The 17,273-nt window shown below is 44.3% G+C and overlaps 1 protein-coding gene across 2 annotated transcripts in view; it reads right to left on the bottom strand.

The window, feature by feature from the left end:
- Positions 1-3,465: 3,465 nt before the first annotated feature.
- Positions 3,466-17,273, bottom strand: part of SLC12A1 (solute carrier family 12 member 1) — a 66,617-nt gene continuing 52,809 nt past the window's right edge. For both annotated transcript variants that reach the window (XM_034784725.1, XM_034784726.1), the window contains exons 23-26: positions 16,936-17,022; positions 10,145-10,280; positions 7,140-7,207; positions 3,466-4,622 (exon numbers count right to left, since the gene is read on the bottom strand). In XM_034784725.1, the coding sequence (XP_034640616.1) occupies positions 4,487-4,622; positions 7,140-7,207; positions 10,145-10,280; positions 16,936-17,022 (427 nt within the window). In that variant the 3' untranslated portion in view covers positions 3,466-4,486. The remainder of the gene's footprint in view (positions 4,623-7,139; positions 7,208-10,144; positions 10,281-16,935; positions 17,023-17,273) is intronic.

The raw sequence follows: 17,273 nt of genomic DNA, 5'->3' as shown, positions 1-17,273 counted from the left end.
AACTGTAAGAACAATAGGACAATGGAACAGACTACCTAGGAAGGTTGTGGAGATTTTCAAAAGAAGGCTAGCATCTGTCTGGATGATTTAGAACAACAAATCCTGCATTTTGGCAGGGAGTTAGACTAGATGACCTTGCAGTCCTTTCAAACCCTATGATTCATGTGAAATCTTAAAATCACGTGAAAGTGAAAAGAGCATAAGGAAAAGGGGTAAATACAGAAAGAGAGAGAATGAATGTTGTAGAAGTGTGCATACTCTTTCCAGCTTATGGACTCTCAAGTTATAAAATAAACAGCAAGTGGTGAAACTAAATCTTTGTCTAATTAGGCATTCTCCCTTTCATACCATGAGGGAAAAGAGGAAATGCTACTGCCTGGAATTCTGTGCCACTGCACACTGCCAGAGAGGTGCTGCAGTTACGCCTTTTGCCCACCATGGGCTGCTGTGGTGCCAGAACAGAAGGCAGTCAGCCCTGGAGAAGCTGTGTTCCTCATAGTGCCTTGCCTGCGGGACCAGGTGAGAGGCACAGGATGTGGGGAGGGGGGAGCACAAGGGGCTGCTCATGGGTCACATAGATGGGTTCAGAAGGGCTAGTTTGGGGGACAGATTGGTATGGGCTAAATGGGAGTCGGGGTGCATGGGGATGGGGGAGGAGGGGTGGCTGAATGGGATTACAGGGACACATGGGGGGCCTGGGCAAATGTGCCTGACTGAATGGGAGAAGCTAGGGATCAGCCAGAGTGTGCATGAAGGTTCCCCAACTCCCTAACAATGCCTCTTCCCCCGCCCCCCCGAAGAAAAACAACTGTTCCATACTTCTACCACTCACACCCATCAATCCTCCAGGTTCACTCCCAAGCTCCTTCCCAGCAATTACTTCCCTGACCCTCAACTCCTCCATTACCCCTGACTCCCCCAAGCCCTTGCAGTTCTTCTGAGGGGTGCAGGAAATACATTTCTGTATTGTAATTTAAATGAATTATTACTCAGAGTTCTGAATTAATATGCCTAGCAAGGAACCTATTTGTCAAAAAACATTTCCTGAATCTTCTTTTGTTGTCTGTATTGCTACAGACATACCTGCTGACAGATATTTTGAAATACATTACCAAAATAATTGAAACTGGTATAATTATATTGTATTACTTTGACAACTAAAATGTGCAGAATTTTGCAGAATTTTAAAATATTGTGCTCAGAATTTTTAATTTTGGGGTGCATAATTCCCCCACAAGTAAAATGCTTGCATACTTGTCTTTTCAAGTGTCATTTGTAATTAGTTAAAGTTACTATAGATACCAGATGGGTGAGGTATTATCTTTCATTGGACCAACTTCTGTTGGTGAGAGAGGCATGCTTTTGAGTTTACACAGATCTCTTTTCCCTGACCATTGTGTATTCTGTAATCTGGGGGACGTGGCTCCTTCTGGGGTGTCTGAGCCTCTCTCCATGTGAGCTGGGATCTGGGGGAGGGCTGAAGGTAATGCAAATTTAAACATCTGCAGTCCAGAAAACCAATAGTTAAAGTACAAAAACCCCAGGAGGTGAGGGGGCAGGACTGGCCATAGTGTGTGTGGGTCAGGGGCCTGGTTTAAAAGGGGTGAACTGGGTGAGCCTGGGGCATGGGTGAGGAAGCCTGGTTGAAGCAGGGGCAGGAATTGCAGCTGCAGGTGAGTATTGGGAGTGAGGGGTCCAGCTCAGGGTGCCGCTCAGGCTACATAATCAAGATAACGTGTGTGTAGCCCTCCAGTAAGCTGCTGGCTGTGTTGTGTACACAGCAGCAGAAGGTAGGAAACAGCAAGGAGCAACATCTTACATGTTAATGGCTGCTACAGTGGCCACTAATGGCTTAATGGGAAGGGGAGGGCGAGCTGAAAATGTTGGGAGCAGGGCCGGCTTCAAGCCGATTCAGCCGATTCGGCTGAATTGGGCCCCGCGCCTAAGAGGGCTCCGCAGCTGTCCACTCCGCCCCCAGCTCACTTCCCCCTCCTCTCCTCCCCTGAATGCTCCACCCCCTGTTCCTCCCCCTCCCCTGCTTCCCGCGAATCAGATGTTTGCGGGAAGTCTGAAAAGGGGCAGGTGGCGGCAGCAACAGGTAAGGGGGGGGGTGTGAGGAGGGCTCCTGGGAGGCGCGGCGCGGCCCAGTCCAGCTCTGGCCGAGCGGCCCCGGCGGCTCTGGCTCCAGCCTGGCACGGGCCCCGGGACAGCGGCCCCAGTTCCGGCTGAGCACCCCCGGCCCCGGCTCGGGCCCCGGGGCGCCGGCCCCAGCCCCAGCCGAGCGGTGCTGGCTGAGCACCCCTGGCCCGGCTCGGGCCCCACGGCTCCGGCCCCGGCCAAGCACTCTCGGCCCGGCTCAGGCCCTGGGGCGCTGGCCCAAGCGGCCCTGGCCTGAGCCCCTCGGGCCCCGGCGCGCCGGCTCGGCCCCGGGCCGAGCGTCTCCGGCCTGGCCCCGGCCCCAGCGGCTCCGGCCAGGACCCAAACCCCGTGACCCCAGCCCAAGCGGGGCCCGATTCCTGGGGGCGGAAGCTGGGACATAGACCATGGATGAAATTTCTCTCTCCGGTCCTGTTAGCAGATACACATTGCAAACATTTCAAAGTATGACCATGATCCCCAGTCCACTGTAACAAAATGTACAGGAGCAGCACTTAAGAATCACATAGCAACCATGTGGCCAAGGGCAAAGACCACTGGTCTGGAACTATTCTTACCTCTGCCTCTGGCTTGCTGGGTGACCTTGGGTGACTTGCTATGCCTCAGTTTCCCATCTGTAACATTCTTTGAGATCTACTGATGAAAAGCACTATATAAAAGCTAGGTCTTTTGATTATTACGTAACCACAGTAGCATATCAGCTGCAAACCAAGGTGAGAATTACAAATGCCTAAATGAGCACTAACTCCTACGAACAAACATTTCCTTTTCTGTTTAAAAAACAAGGAAATTAAATGGCAATACCTTCATTAATGCAGAGTTAAGGTTGCCCAGCAGTAGCTTGTGCCCTTTCAGAATGTCAAGTTCAGAAAACTCAGACTTTAGAAAATGAGGAACTACAGAGCTAAGGTGTATGTCCATGTAACCTTAACTCTGCCCTCTTTGAGTGATGCCTCAATATGCCCATACTCATGCGCTGCTTTAAAGTGGGAAGTGATTGTTAAATTTCACAAGTGTGGTATTCTGTCAGCAGAGTAGGCTAAGTGTTTGAGTGTAGGGCAGATGCAGGTAGCTCCTTTTCTTTACAATGAAAAGACACAGTGCAAGGATGTGTGATAAGGGGTTTGGGGTCATTTGTTTAACTATACCTTTTAGCAATTTGTAGTTTAAATATTAATTATACATATATTCTCTCTCTAATGGAAATAAAATAGCTTATTTTTAATGATAATGCATGAGATCATATAGTACTGTAATATTCCAGAATATACTATAAAAAGAACATAACACACAGATAGTTTAGTGGACTTCAATTATTTATTTCAGGTTAAAATGTTTAACAGATGTTCTTTAGAAAGCCTAGCAATTAAAGGAATAATCTCTTTTGAGCAGGAAAATTAAGACATTCAACTAAAGAGTAAATGTTATGTTTATTTTATTATAAGTTGTTTTGCAATTTACCAAATCAGTATAAAATGTGATCCTCTAAATCGTATGAGAGTATACATTTGGGAAAACCACAATGTTCATAACAAATCTTAACAGAATGTTACGTTAGTATTTCATTAATTTCACTTTGAAATCTATTTCATAACCATATGTGATTATTGCAATTATACATTTAATTTGGTTCCATACAATAGTTTTAAAATTCATGATCAGCTATTATAATTTAGAAACTAATTTTCCATAAATCTAACTTTTCTGTTTGGCAGTTAGTTGGTTAGAAACTGTTTGCAAATAATGTCTTATGAGTAACTGGCAAATATATTTGGTAGGTGTCTAAGATAGATGCATACATTCAAAGAGACAGCATATGTGTTGGACGTAGTACATTTTTATATAGTCAGTAATTTGAGAAATGATATAATTGGGAAAGGCAGCTTAAACAGACTATTTTAAGGTATATATCTATATTACATTAAATTATCATTTTTAGTCAAATGCAGTGAAACTTTAGAGATATTGTCAATATGGGTTGATGTTATTGTCATTCTTCATGTATAGGAATCAGCAGCGATGTCAGCACAGTTCTGAAAGTAGTGTTTGTTTAAATAATTTCTGCCCCTCCTGTTAATTGTCTCTTCAGTAACAAAGCCCAAAGCATTTTAGATTCTATATAAATAGTAGCTTTTCAAATTTTTGGTGACAGATATGTGGCACATAGTTGTTTTTTTAAAACAGGATATTTATGATTTGGAGGACATTCTCCATCAATAAGTAAAATTCTGTGTCTAAACTATTCAATAGTGTCTCTTTAGTATGGCTTCATCTTTAAAAATACCTGTGTTGAAATCAAACATACTGTATTCTAGGTATTTATATTTTTCTAGGAGTAAAAAGTTAGTACATTTTTGTGGTTGCCCCTGACCAATAAGATTGGAGGCAGGTTCTTTGAGAGAATTTCTAACCAAGCCATATACAGATGATCAGACACTACTCCTTTTCTTGCCACTGGCAAGCTCCTGTTGAAGTAAAAAGAGGAGTAACATTAATTTTATAAATATAGGGTAACCCTGATAATATGCTTTTCAATAAATACTGTCTTGAGTAGAAAACTATAACCAATCTACTTAAAACAACCATACAGCCTAAGCATGAACATTCAAAATGTTAATCTTATAATATATGGGGTTTCTCTTAGGCCCTGATCCTGAATCACTTACATATGTATTTAGTTTTACTAATGTGTGTAATCCCAATGAAATCAATGCTCATGATAGTAAAGTTAAGCATATAAAGTTAAGTGTTTGCAGGATTGGGGTAATAGAAATCACAAATTAGTTATATGTCTAGCTTGATAAGAATCAGAGGAGAAAAAAATATAAAACTGATAAGTCATATATTCCATCTGCTTTGTATCAATCAAGGTCTGCTCTAAATTATTTTATGATAGTTTATTCCTGAGAGATCTGGGTTGTTACAGTACAGAGTAATTTTCCATATACCTGTATACTGCAAATGCAGTTTCTGCCTCCAGGAGATTGTGTTAGTAGCAGACTCACAGAGGCTTATCAAAACAAAACAGTAACTGAAGCTTATTCAAGCACTTAAAGTGTGGTTCTGCTCTAAAAAGTGGCTCCCTTAAAAATAGCTTCGTGGTTCCATGTGTATTGGTTATTCTGTTTGTCAAGTTCACAAGTAAGCATATTTTCTAATTGCCATGCCTGCACAATCATCAATCTGGACCCTAAAAGTACATATTTCTGATTCTTAGATCCTCACCTAAAGATTCTTCAATCCAAATTATACCCCAAGTAAAATCTTGGCAATTCCTTCTCTGGGGGAATTCTGTGCCAGTGCACACATGCAAAATTTATGTCCCCTGCAGATTTCTTTGCTTCCCCGCAGAAATATGACCTTCTGACGGGGAAGCCACAAGAGCGGCAGAAAGGTAAATCACTGTGGTGCAGGGGGCGGGACTGGGGAAGACCTGGCTCCCTATCCTGCGCCGGGATCAGCTGCTAGTCCTGGCTGGGCTGGAGAGGACAGGACTTCCTCTTCCCTTGCACAGCATCTGGGGCTGGGTCAGACCCACCCCGAGATTTCTCCCCCAGCTGCAGGAAGCTCTGCAAACTCTCCCGCCACTCCTGCCTCCTGTACCCATCACTCTTCAGCTGCAGGGGAAGGATCCCTGTACAGGGAGCTGCTCCCCCATCCACCCAACCCCTGTGCATCCAGAACCCCCTCATATCCAGACCCTCTCGCCAATCCTCACCTCCCCCCTGCACTCAGAACCCCCCATGATGAGCCCCACTCCCCCTGCACCTGGACCACCCCGACAAGCCACCCGCACCCAGATCCCCACCCCACTGAGCCCCAATCAGCCGCACCTGGATCCCCACCCCACTGAGTCCCATTCCCCAGCATCTGGACCCCCCCACCGTGTCCTCCACACCCAGACCCCTGCCAAGGTCTATCCCCCTCCCACATCCAGACCCCCCCTACTGAGCTCCAACCACCTTCACCTGGACCTCTCTGCAGAGTCCCATTATCATTGCACCCAGAACCCCACAAGAAGCCCCATGTGCACCCAGATCCCCCCCACCCAGATCTCCCAGTGAGCCGCCCACACCCAGATTGCCCCCACAGAACCCTCTCAACCCACACCTGAATCCCCCCACACTAAGCCCCTCCACACTTGGATCCTGCCTTGCTGAGCCTCCCTGCCCACGTCTGGTACACCTGGCATGGAGGAGAGGTGTTTCTGGGGCAGGCCCAGTCCTTGCTCTGTGTCAGGGTTGGGTGCAGCCTCACCACTGGGTCCGTGTCTGGGGTGGGGGAGCTGCACAGTGATTTCCCACCTCTGAGTAGCCAGTGGCCAGTGCTCCCCAATGCCATTCTGGAGCCTCCATATTTATTTGGCAAATAAAATTTGCAGAATTTTAAAATATTGTGCTCAGAATTTTTAATTTTTAGGCGCAGAATGCCCTCAGGAGTAAATTCCATTGTTCTCACTGGGTTTTCCCTGGGAAAAACAGATTGGTTCTGCAATTTGAACCTAGCTAACAATTCTGGTTATGATGCATAAATCAAAAGAAGAATTCTCTCTCTCTGATATCAGTTGACTTTGCAATGTTAACAATAGTAAGAAGAATTATTTTTGCCACGATAGTAAGCAGATACAACTATGCATATGCAGAGAGTAAATTTGTTGGGTAGGAAGATGCCATTTTCATATAATTCTTTTTCAGAGTAGAACCTCATTTTAAGATGCAAAGAACTGTTAACTAAGAGTGAGCTTCAGCTTCGTCTGGAGAACCAGCATGAGGCTTGTGCGCTGCTTAAGTCCCACAAAAGTCCTCAAAATAAGCTTAAAAGAGACTTAAATGATACATAGCCCTTGTGCTGGACCTCTGGACAGAAGTGAATTTCACTCTGAGTGAATTAACATACATCTTTCTGTTGCTTGTATCCAAAAAAAAAAAAACCTATATACAGGTTAACTTACTCATTTTCTGAGTTAAAATTGTGCAACTTACAGGACAATGAGATTAGCAGCCCTAGAGTGTTCCTGTAAGAGTTCATTCAAACGGACCTGACGGTAACTCTGGGGGGAAAAATTAGATTCCATTAGACAATACAGTTTCCTGGGTGTGGAAATTACTCTATGTGTTTGAGACAAAATGTACCCCCTGTATTCACACCCTACACACTATTGTAATAATCTTTGTACAAAGTATGCCTCCTAAGGTATCTTTCAAAAACTCATCATTTGCTGATCAGTATCATCCTGATAAAATATGTGTGGCAACATTGCATGTGAAATTATAAGATTCCACTGTATGGTGTTATCAACACATGTTCCAAACTGAGGTTGGCAAACAGGTCTGTCTTAAACAAAGGAATGGGTGCTCTGCTTAATTTGCATTTAAGCAGTAAACAGAGTCATCAAGCAGGAAGGGAAACAAAAGAAGCTCAATCAGATGAGGAAAAAGCAGGGAACATCCTTCCACATAGACTTTTTGTCACTGTTACCCAGCTGGAAATGTTTTTCAAGAAGGGGACTGAAACTATAAATAGGAGGGACAAATGCCCCAACAGACACCTCTCTCTCTCCCTGCCCATCACATTCACTGCACCTGAAGCAACAGAGGAAGCCTTTGTTGGACTCTGAGAGAAGGGATCCTGATTTAAGATGCTTGGTCAGTACAACTGCTGAAAGCATGTGGTGAGAAAATTTTGCTTTGAATTTAAAATAGTTTGTTAAATTAGGCACCAGTAGTGTTTTATCTTTATTTCTCTTGTAACCAGTTCTGATGTTTATGCCTCATTACTTGCATTCACTTAAAATGTATCTCTTTGTAGTTAATGAACTTATTTTATTGTTTTATCTAATCCATTGTGTTTAAATTGAAGTATCTGGGAAACTCCATTGGGGTGGCAAGTTGTCTGCATATTATTTCTATTAAAGAAATAACAGACTTAATATAACTTGTATTCTCCAGGAGGCAGCTGGACAATATAGGACATACATTTCTGGGGGGAATCTAAGACTGGGGGGGGTGTTGGAGTCACCCTGCAGTATAACCAAGGCTGGGGAGAGCCAGAGAGTAACCCAACTGTGGATGACAGGCTGCAGTTGCACACAGACACTCAGGGCGTGGCTTGCATGCTGGCAGGCTGTTTGTGAGCAGCCCAGGTGGGAACTCCTTCAGCAAGGCATCCAGGGTTGCAGGGCAGGGGAGACACAGGTGCTCATTAGTCTGGATTGTATCCTTGTATGTCACAGTGGTAACATACCAGAGCTTGAGAAGCCACGGGTTATTTTGGTCAAATATTTGACTATGGATTATGGCTGTCATATATTTCTTTGATTTTGGATTATGGCAGTAGATTACTTATTATGGCTATTTGGGGAAACTGCTGTCTGTAGTTGCAGTTTAATTTGTTTCTACATTTAATTTGTCAGGTGCCATCTTAATGGGTATAAAAATAAGAACATATAAGAACTTAAGAACGGCCATACTGGATCAGACCAAAAATCCATCTAGCTCAGTATCCTGTCTTCTGACAGTAGCCAATGCTAAGTGCCCCAGAGGGAATGAACAGATCCATTCCTTGTTGCCCATTCCCAACTTCGGGCAAACAGAGGCTAGGGATACCATCCCTGCCCATCCTGGCTAATAGCCATTGCTGGACCTATCCTTGATGAATTTATCTAGTTCTTTTTTGAACCCTGTTATAATCTTGGCCTTCAGAACATCCTCTGGCAAGGAGTTCCACAGGTTGACTGTGCATTGTGTGAAAAATTATTGTATAAATAAATAAGCCACCTTGCAACCTAGTGGAGGTTATTCATTTTACTAAAACTTTCTAGGGCACTGATCATAATATATAAAAAGTAAAAATATTATAGTTGTTTCATGTATTTTTTATGGACTATAACCACTTGCATTCATGAATGCTATATTGAGGTTCAACCAGGATTATATCAAAGTCAGACTGAGTTTCCAAAGGCTTCCAAAACACAACACACATAATAGAGAAGAAAAGAACAGGAAAGACTAATGTCAATTGGTGCCTAACGCCTAATAGGTTTTAAGTTGGGACATCTCTACAGGTGTGAATTTCACCTTCAAGGAGTTTGATATATCCTCCTCATCCTAATACACCTGTCCAATTCTCTAGAGAAAGGAAAAATAAATAAACTGGTTCATATCAGTCTGCTTTTAAGGAATATTCCGTCTCAATTTGAAATCTTGCCCTCAATTTAATCCTGTGTATAATGAATAAGAATCACCATAATTTAGTTAAGCATTTAATCCCATGTATGATACCTTAAAGTGCCACTGGTATCTGAATAACTACTATTATTTTCCTTTCTGATTTTAATCCTGGTTCTAATCTTGGTCAGAGAATTTCAATTTTTGATTAACCCCTGAGGATGAGGGGGGAAAAAAACTTCATGCAGTAAACCTAAACTTTGTTGTTGCCGTTCTTATTTCTATGAGTGGCCCTGCAGTTTCATATTGCTTATTGGTTCAAATAGGTTTTTATTCAATCATTTTTGTCTTATGTTAATAACTAAGAGCCCAAGCCACAAAGTCTGGATTTGGATAATAAAGTTTCCCAAGTTTAGGGGTGTTTAGATCTAAAGTTCCAGCTTAGGTCCTTCTCTAAATACTTCAATAAGTTCTTTCCTCTCCTCTAAATATATAGGCCTCCTCTCTTCAGCCTGCCCTCGTAGCTACAAACCTCCATACTTTTGCTTCATGTAGCAATCCTGCTTTTGGCCTTCCCTGAATGAGTGTATAGCTGCAGAAGTAAACGTTTAAAGCCACACTGAGTACTCTAAATAGTCTTTTCCGGATCTTTGTACAAAGGAAAAATAACTTTTCTTATGGTATGTACAATACAAACCCAATTCTTAAAAAATCAAATGCTGACACATAGTTAACATATATATCAAATTCTTCGCTGATATTTCAGATTTGTTCCCTAGTTTCTTTAGCTAGCTAGCCAGCAATATATAATAAAGATTTACCTTCTCCTTGAATGCTTCCAGCTCTGCATCTGTAATTTTCCATGGAGTCTCTCTTTTTAATTTCTCAGCAGTTGTTAAATCTTTGCAGCTTTCATGGAGGCGATATGGTTCAATCATCTCTTCAAAGAATTTCCAGCTGAAACAAGAATTATGAAAGAGGCCTCCCAGCAGGGTACTAACTCATTATTTCACAGATGATTTAGGTAAGGCAGGTCCCTACTGACTGCAGAATTGCAGCTGAATGACATGCAACATCTTTAAACATTTGGGGCCAAATTGTGCCCTTAGATACATCTGTGCAACCCCACTAAAATGAGTTTATATGGGTATAACCAAGAGCTACTTTTGGCCCACTATCTCTACAATGAATTTACAGCAAGCGTTGGTGTCCTTGTAACATAGCCTATTTAAGATGCTGAAATGTTTTCATTGTAAGCCCAAACTGGAAAGTATTAGTTACTAAGGCTGCATCTACACTAGAAGCACTATAGCAGCGCAGCTGCTCCAATGCAGCTGCACTGCCATAGCGCTTCTGGTGAAGATGCTCTAAGCTGACAGGAGCAAGCTCTCCCTTCGGCTTAATTATGCCATCTCCCACAAGAGGCTATAGCTATGTCAACAGGAGAAGCTCTCCTATCTACACCATTGCTTAGGTTGGTATAACTTACATTGCTCAGAGGTGTGGATTATTCACAGCCCTGAGTGACGTAAGTTATACCGAAGTAAGTTCTAGTGTAGACAAGGTCTACGTTTAATAAAGAATGCAGGACATTATGCCACCACTGAACACGCATACACATTTTTCAGAGTTTTGAAGTGTTAGAAGTCACCTGAATGATCAGTATACAGCTTTAATTAAATTAATAGCTAGTCTGTGTACGTTTACCCTCGTCTGTGTACATTTACCCTAATGACAGGAGGAAAGAAGTTTTACGGCTAAGGCTCTGGAGTGGGACTGAGGGATCTGGGTTCAGTTCCCAACTCTGCTATAGATTTCCTGTGTGACTTTGAACATACCTCAATTTCTCTGTGCCTCAGTTCCCATATGTAAAATAGGGTTAATAATACCTCCTATCTTGCAGGGGAGTTGGAAAAATATATTCATAAACAACTGTGAGTTATTTTGATACTACTGTACTTGGAGGCTGATCTATATAGATAATTTTATCATTTTCAGCAGCAATTTCAGAGCTTAATCCTGCCTGTAATCCATGTGCACATCTCTTAATAAAATCAAGGGGATATGCACACAGGTTCAGGAAGAAATATGGCACTATTGCAGGTGTCCAGTCATGATATGCATTTATTCTAAGTTATAAATAATGCTGAGCTTTCAAATGCATTTGCTCATGTAAATGCCAAATGTATTTCTGTTTGATTCCTTTGCAAATGTACTTCTGGAAGATCATTACTCAGTTAACGTGGGAAAGAAGAAAAGAATAATGCTCTTCACCATTCTGGGTATAATTAAGGAGAAAATACTGACTGTGGAATCAGAAAGGGGATGAATAATTTAAATAGCTTTGCTGATTTTTCAGAAATATAGTTATCAAATAGTAAATACTTTATATGTCCATAAGAGTATAATACTCTTCATTGCTTTGCGAACAGGGGCTGCTAACAGGGAGTTTCGCAAGGGAGTTCTCCAGGTGAAGGAGGAGCAATACAGCACCCTTTTGGGGACCGTGTGCTGTGGCTGGCAGTTGGAAGCTGTGAGCTTCAAAGGAAGGTTTGAAAGCTAGAAGCCTCTGCTGACAGGGGGCTGCAGACGAGAGTTTGACAGAGGGAGGCTTACAATGGTTAGGAAGACCCGCAACACCTGTGCCAGCACTGCTACTGTCTCCTCCACCTGTGCCTGTAGCCAGACAGAGCGCCTGAGCATGGATGCTTCTACCCAGATCCTGGTGTGGTTTTGCAAAGACTGTAACTTGCAATTTCCACTTACTGATATCCAGGCTGCGGGGACCATCCAATGTGAGAGGTGCCTGCTGGTGGAATCTCTCAGGCAGCAGGTGGGAGAGCTACAGGAGGAGGTGGCTAGGTTGAGGAGCATCCGAATCCACGAGCAATTCCTCGACAGTGTCCATGTGGAGACAGCTGAAGTAGCTGTCCCAGTACACAGGACTGCTGATACATCACTGGTGGAGGAGGAGATGGCTCAGGGTGGACACTGGCAGCTGGTTACTTCTGGCCGCAGGCAGTGCTCCACCCTTGCTCCGAACCCTCCTGCCATGGTTATAGGTAACCGTTATGCTCTTCTTGATACAGGAAAGAAGGAATCACTCCCTACAGTAAAGGAGGAGAAGCCTCGTACCCCTAAGGCTGGAAAGTCTGCTGCCACCACTGCGAATAGGAAACGTAGGGTAGTGGTGGTCGGAGACTCTCTGCTGAGGGGGACGGAGGCGCCCATCTGTCGCCCTGACATTTCATCTCGGGAGGTATGCTGCCTGCCGGGGGCCCGTATCCGAGACGTTACGGAGGCATTGTCGAGGATTATCCAGCCCTCTGACTACTACCCCATGCTACTCATCCATGTGGGCACAAATGATACTGCGCGGTGTGACACTGAGCGGATCAAGAGTGACTACAGGGCTCTGGGAGTACGGGTGAAGGAGTTTGGAGCGCAGGTGGTATTCTCTTCAATTCTTCCTGTCAAAGGTAGGGGCCCAGGCAGAGACAGATGCATCATGGAGGTGAATGCCTGGCTGCGAAGATGGTGTCGCCAGGAGGGCTTTGGCTTCCTAGACCACGGGATGCTATTCGAGGAAGGACTGCTAGGCAGAGATGGCGTTCACCTTTCGAGGATAGGAAAGACCCTATTCGGACACAGACTGGCTAACCTAGTGAGGAGGGCTTTAAACTAGGTTCGATGGGGGCAGGTGAGCAAAGCCCACAGGTAAGTGGGGAACATGGAGACCGGGGAGATGGGTCGGAAACGAGAGGGAGTGTGGGCTATATTGGCAGAGAGAAAGGAGAGTCAGGACAAAACTGGGAGGAAAGATCAAACCAGTATCTTAGATGCCTATATACAAATGCGAGAAGTATGGGGAATAAGCAGGAAGAACTGGAAGTGCTAATAAATAAATACAACTATGACATTGTTGGCATCACTGAAACTTGGTGGGATAATACACATGATTGGAATGTTGGTGTGGATGGGTACAGCTTGCTCAGGAAGGATAGACAGGGGAAAAAGGGAGGAGGTGTTGCCTTATATATTAAAAATGTACACACTTGGACTGAGGTAGAGATGGACATAGGAGACGGAAGTGTTGAGAGTCTCTGGGTTAGGCTAAAAGGGGCAAAAAACAAGGGAGATGTCATGCTAGGAGTCTATTACAGGCCACCTAATCAGGTGGAAGAGGTGGATGAGGCTTTTTTCAAGCAACTAACAAAATCATCCAAAGCCCAAGATTTGGTGGTGATGGGGGACTTCAACTATCCGGATATATGTTGGGAAAATAACACAGCGGGGCACAGACTATCCAACAAATTCTTGGACTGCATTGGAGACAACTTTTTATTTCAGAAGGTTGAAAAAGCTACTAGGGGGGAAGCTGTTCTAGACTTGATTTTAACAAATAGGGAGGAACTCGTTGAGAATGTGAAAGTGGAAGGCAGCCTGGGTGAAAGTGATCATGAAATCATAGAGTTTGCAATTCTAAGGAAGGGTAGAAGGGAGAACAGCAAAATAGAGACAATGGATTTCAGGAAGGCAGATTTTGGGAAGCTCAGAGAGCTGATAGATAAGGTCCCATGGGAATCAAGACTGAGGGGAAAAACAACTGAGGAGAGTTGGCAGTTTTTCAAAGGGACACTATTAAGGGCCCAAAAGCAAGCTATTCCGCTGGTTAGGAAAGATAGAAAATGTGGCAAAAGACCACCTTGGCTTAACCACGAGATCTTGCACGATCTAAAAAATAAAAAGGAGTCATATAAAAAATGGAAACTAGGACAGATTACAAAGGATGAATATAAGCAAACAACACAGGAATGCAGGGGCAAGATTAGAAAGGCAAAGGCACAAAATGAGCTCAAACTAGCTACGGGAATAAAAGGAAACAAGAAGACTTTTTATCAATACATTAGAAGCAAGAGGAAGACCAAAGACAGGGTAGGCCCACTGCTTAGTGAAGAGGGAGAAACAGTAACAGGAAACTTGGAAATGGCAGAGATGCTTAATGACTTCTTTGTTTCGGTCTTCACCGAGAAGTCTGAAGGAATGCCTAACATAGTGAATACTAATGGGAAGGGGGTAGGTTTAGCGGATAAAATTAAAAAAAGAACAAGTTAAAAATCACTTAGAAAAGTTAGATGCCTACAAGTCACCCGGGCCTGATGAAATGCATCCTAGAATACTCAAGGAGCTAATAGAGGAGGTATCTGAGCCTCTAGCTATTATCTTTGGAAAGTCATGGGAGACGGGAGAGATTCCAGAAGACTGGAAAAGGGCAAATATAGTGCCCATCTATAAAAAGGGAAATAAAAACAACCCAGGAAACTACAGACCAGTTAGTTTAACTTCTGTGCCAGGGAAGATAATGGAGCAAGTAATTAAGGAAATCATCTGCAAACACTTGGAAGGTGGTAAGGTGATAGGGAACAGCCAGCATGGATTTGTGAAGAACAAATCATGTCAAACCAATCTGATAGCTTTCTTTGATAGGATAACGAGCCTTGTGGATAAGGGTGAAGCGGTGGATGTGGTATACCTAGACTTTAGTAAGGCATTTGATACGGTCTCGCATGATATTCTTATCGATAAACTAGGCAAATACAATTTAGATGGGGCTACTATAAGGTGGGTGCATAACTGGCTGGATAACTGTACTCAGAGAGTTGTTATTAATGGTTCCCAATCCTGCTGGAAAGGCGTAACGAGTGGGGTACCGCAGGGGTCTGTTTTGGGACCAGCTCTGTTCAATATCTTCATCAACGACTTAGATATTGGCATAGAAAGTACGCTTATTAAGTTTGCGGATGATACCAAACTGGGAGGGATTGCAACTACTTTGGAGGACAGGGTCATAATTCAAAATGATCTGGACAAATTGGAGAAATGGTCTGAGTTAAACAGGATGAAGTTTAACAAAGACAAATGCAAAGTGCTCCACTTAGGAAGGAAAAATCAATTTCACACATACAGAATGGGAAAAGACTGTCTAGGAAGGAGTACGGCAGAAAGGGATCTAGGGGTTATAGTGGACCACAAGCTAAATATGAGTCAACAGTGTGATGCTGTTGCAAAAAAAGCAAACATGATTCTGGGATGTATTAACATTGTAGTAAGCTCGGGTGGCGGGAGAGGGGGGGATGCAGCCGCAGAAGGCGGTGGAGGGGCCGCTGCTGCCCCCGCAGGCCGGGCGGACCGTGCGCCTCAGCCGAGCCCGCAGGACCATGGGGAGGCCGGGCCCAGCCAGCAGCTCGGGCTTCCCTCACGGGCGGGGACCCCCTGGCCACTGGGGGACCCTTCCTGTGGCCCCGTCACCCCACGCGGCTTGGAACCCAGAGCCACGGGAGCTGTTTCCAGTGGGGACAGACAGGCCGGGGAATGTGCGTGGCGGCGGCAGGAAGGAGGCTGCGGCGCGGGGCGGGGAGTGCGGTGTGTGCTGGGGCTGCAGGGACCCACACCACCCCGGTCGCCGCTGAGCATCCGAAGCCCCCGCCAGGCAGAGGCTGCAGGGGGAGCAGGGCAGGCGGGGGGCGCAGAGGCTGCAGGGTGAGAAGGAGTAAGGCAGGCAGGGGCATAGAGGCTGCAGGGGTGGGGGGTGCAGGGGCTGCAGGGCAAGTGGGGAGTAGGGGTCACAGAGGCTGCAGGGGTGGGGGGGTTGCATCGGCTGCAGGGCGAGTGGGGAGCAGGGGTCACAGAGGCTGCAGGGCAAGAGGGGGTGCAGGGGCTGCAGGGCGAGGGGGGAGCAGGGAAGCACTTAGCAACCTCCAACCAAGATCAGAGCGGGAGGGAGGAGGGGGAATGCGGGGTGCTCAGAGGAGTGGGCAGAGTTGGGGCAAGGACTTTGGGGAAGGGGTTGGAATGGGGGTGGGGGCGGGGTGGGGGGGGGGGCGGGGCCCCCATGGAGTGTCCTCTTTTTACAGTGTTGAAATATGGTAACCCTATGTGAGGGCCGGTAGTGTTCTAGTTTGCCAGGGACAGCAAACTGTTTAATGCTGGCATAGCTCTCAGAATATCTCTGGCCAAGGCACTCAGAGATGGAATTTTTTGAATATTACCCATTCTTCAGTCCGCGCTTGACTTATCTAGAGAATAAATGTACTTAGCTTTTAAAAAAATATGTGTTATGCCTTCATTATATTTGAGTGATAGGAGAGAGTGGTAATGTCCTTCTCTAGGGAAAGGATGGACATGTGTGTGTTCGGCCTGAAAGATGGTAAGCTACTGAATGCCTGAGCAAGGTAAAACCCAGGGGACTCTGAAAGTCTGAGGGGAAGATGAGTCTTCAAGAGCTGCAGTGAAATCTGATGAATAGCATGATGAAGTCAAGGCCATGGAAACAAAAACGGATATGAAAAGCAATTATAAAATGATCCCTGTTAAATTCAGTGGCTCGTAACTGTGGGACTCTAATTAGTCTTTGTAGTAAAATAAAATCTTATCATTACAACATAAAGTGGAGGGCCGTTTGTAGTACCAACCTTTGTATTGTTATTTTTAAAAGACTTTTTTTTAGTGCTCTTGCTTTCATCCTTTGATAATTTTTTATAATCAGTATAAAAGAAACAACTCCCAGATAAAGAACTGCAGTGAAATAATGGGTTTTGGAAATGTTTCTTACCTCTCTTTGTTGGGTTTCATATTGATGTTGCCAATGATCTTAATATCAGCATATTTTATTCTGAATTTGCTTAGAAGTGAAGTCATCCTGAAAACAAAGAGGAGAACACTTCATCACTGCATTTTTAAGTACCTCAGATCAAAGAGTACTTGTAAATTAGTTAAGTCATCAAAAGCAATCGTCTAGTATTTTAACTTTAACTATATGACAAGTGAATTTATCTGAAATGCTTTAGTTAGTGTTTCTGTTTTCAATTACAGAATTTTATAGATAAACTATAAACTAGGGGTCTGGCTATACTGGAAATGCTACAGTGCCGCTGTAGCACTGAAGGGTAG

This window comes from Trachemys scripta, chromosome 10 (genome assembly GCF_013100865.1).
Source record: "Trachemys scripta elegans isolate TJP31775 chromosome 10, CAS_Tse_1.0, whole genome shotgun sequence".
NCBI classification, from domain to species: domain Eukaryota; kingdom Metazoa; phylum Chordata; order Testudines; family Emydidae; genus Trachemys; species Trachemys scripta.
The sequence above is the reverse complement of the archived record's forward strand: the minus strand, read 5'-3'. Positions and strand labels throughout refer to the sequence as shown.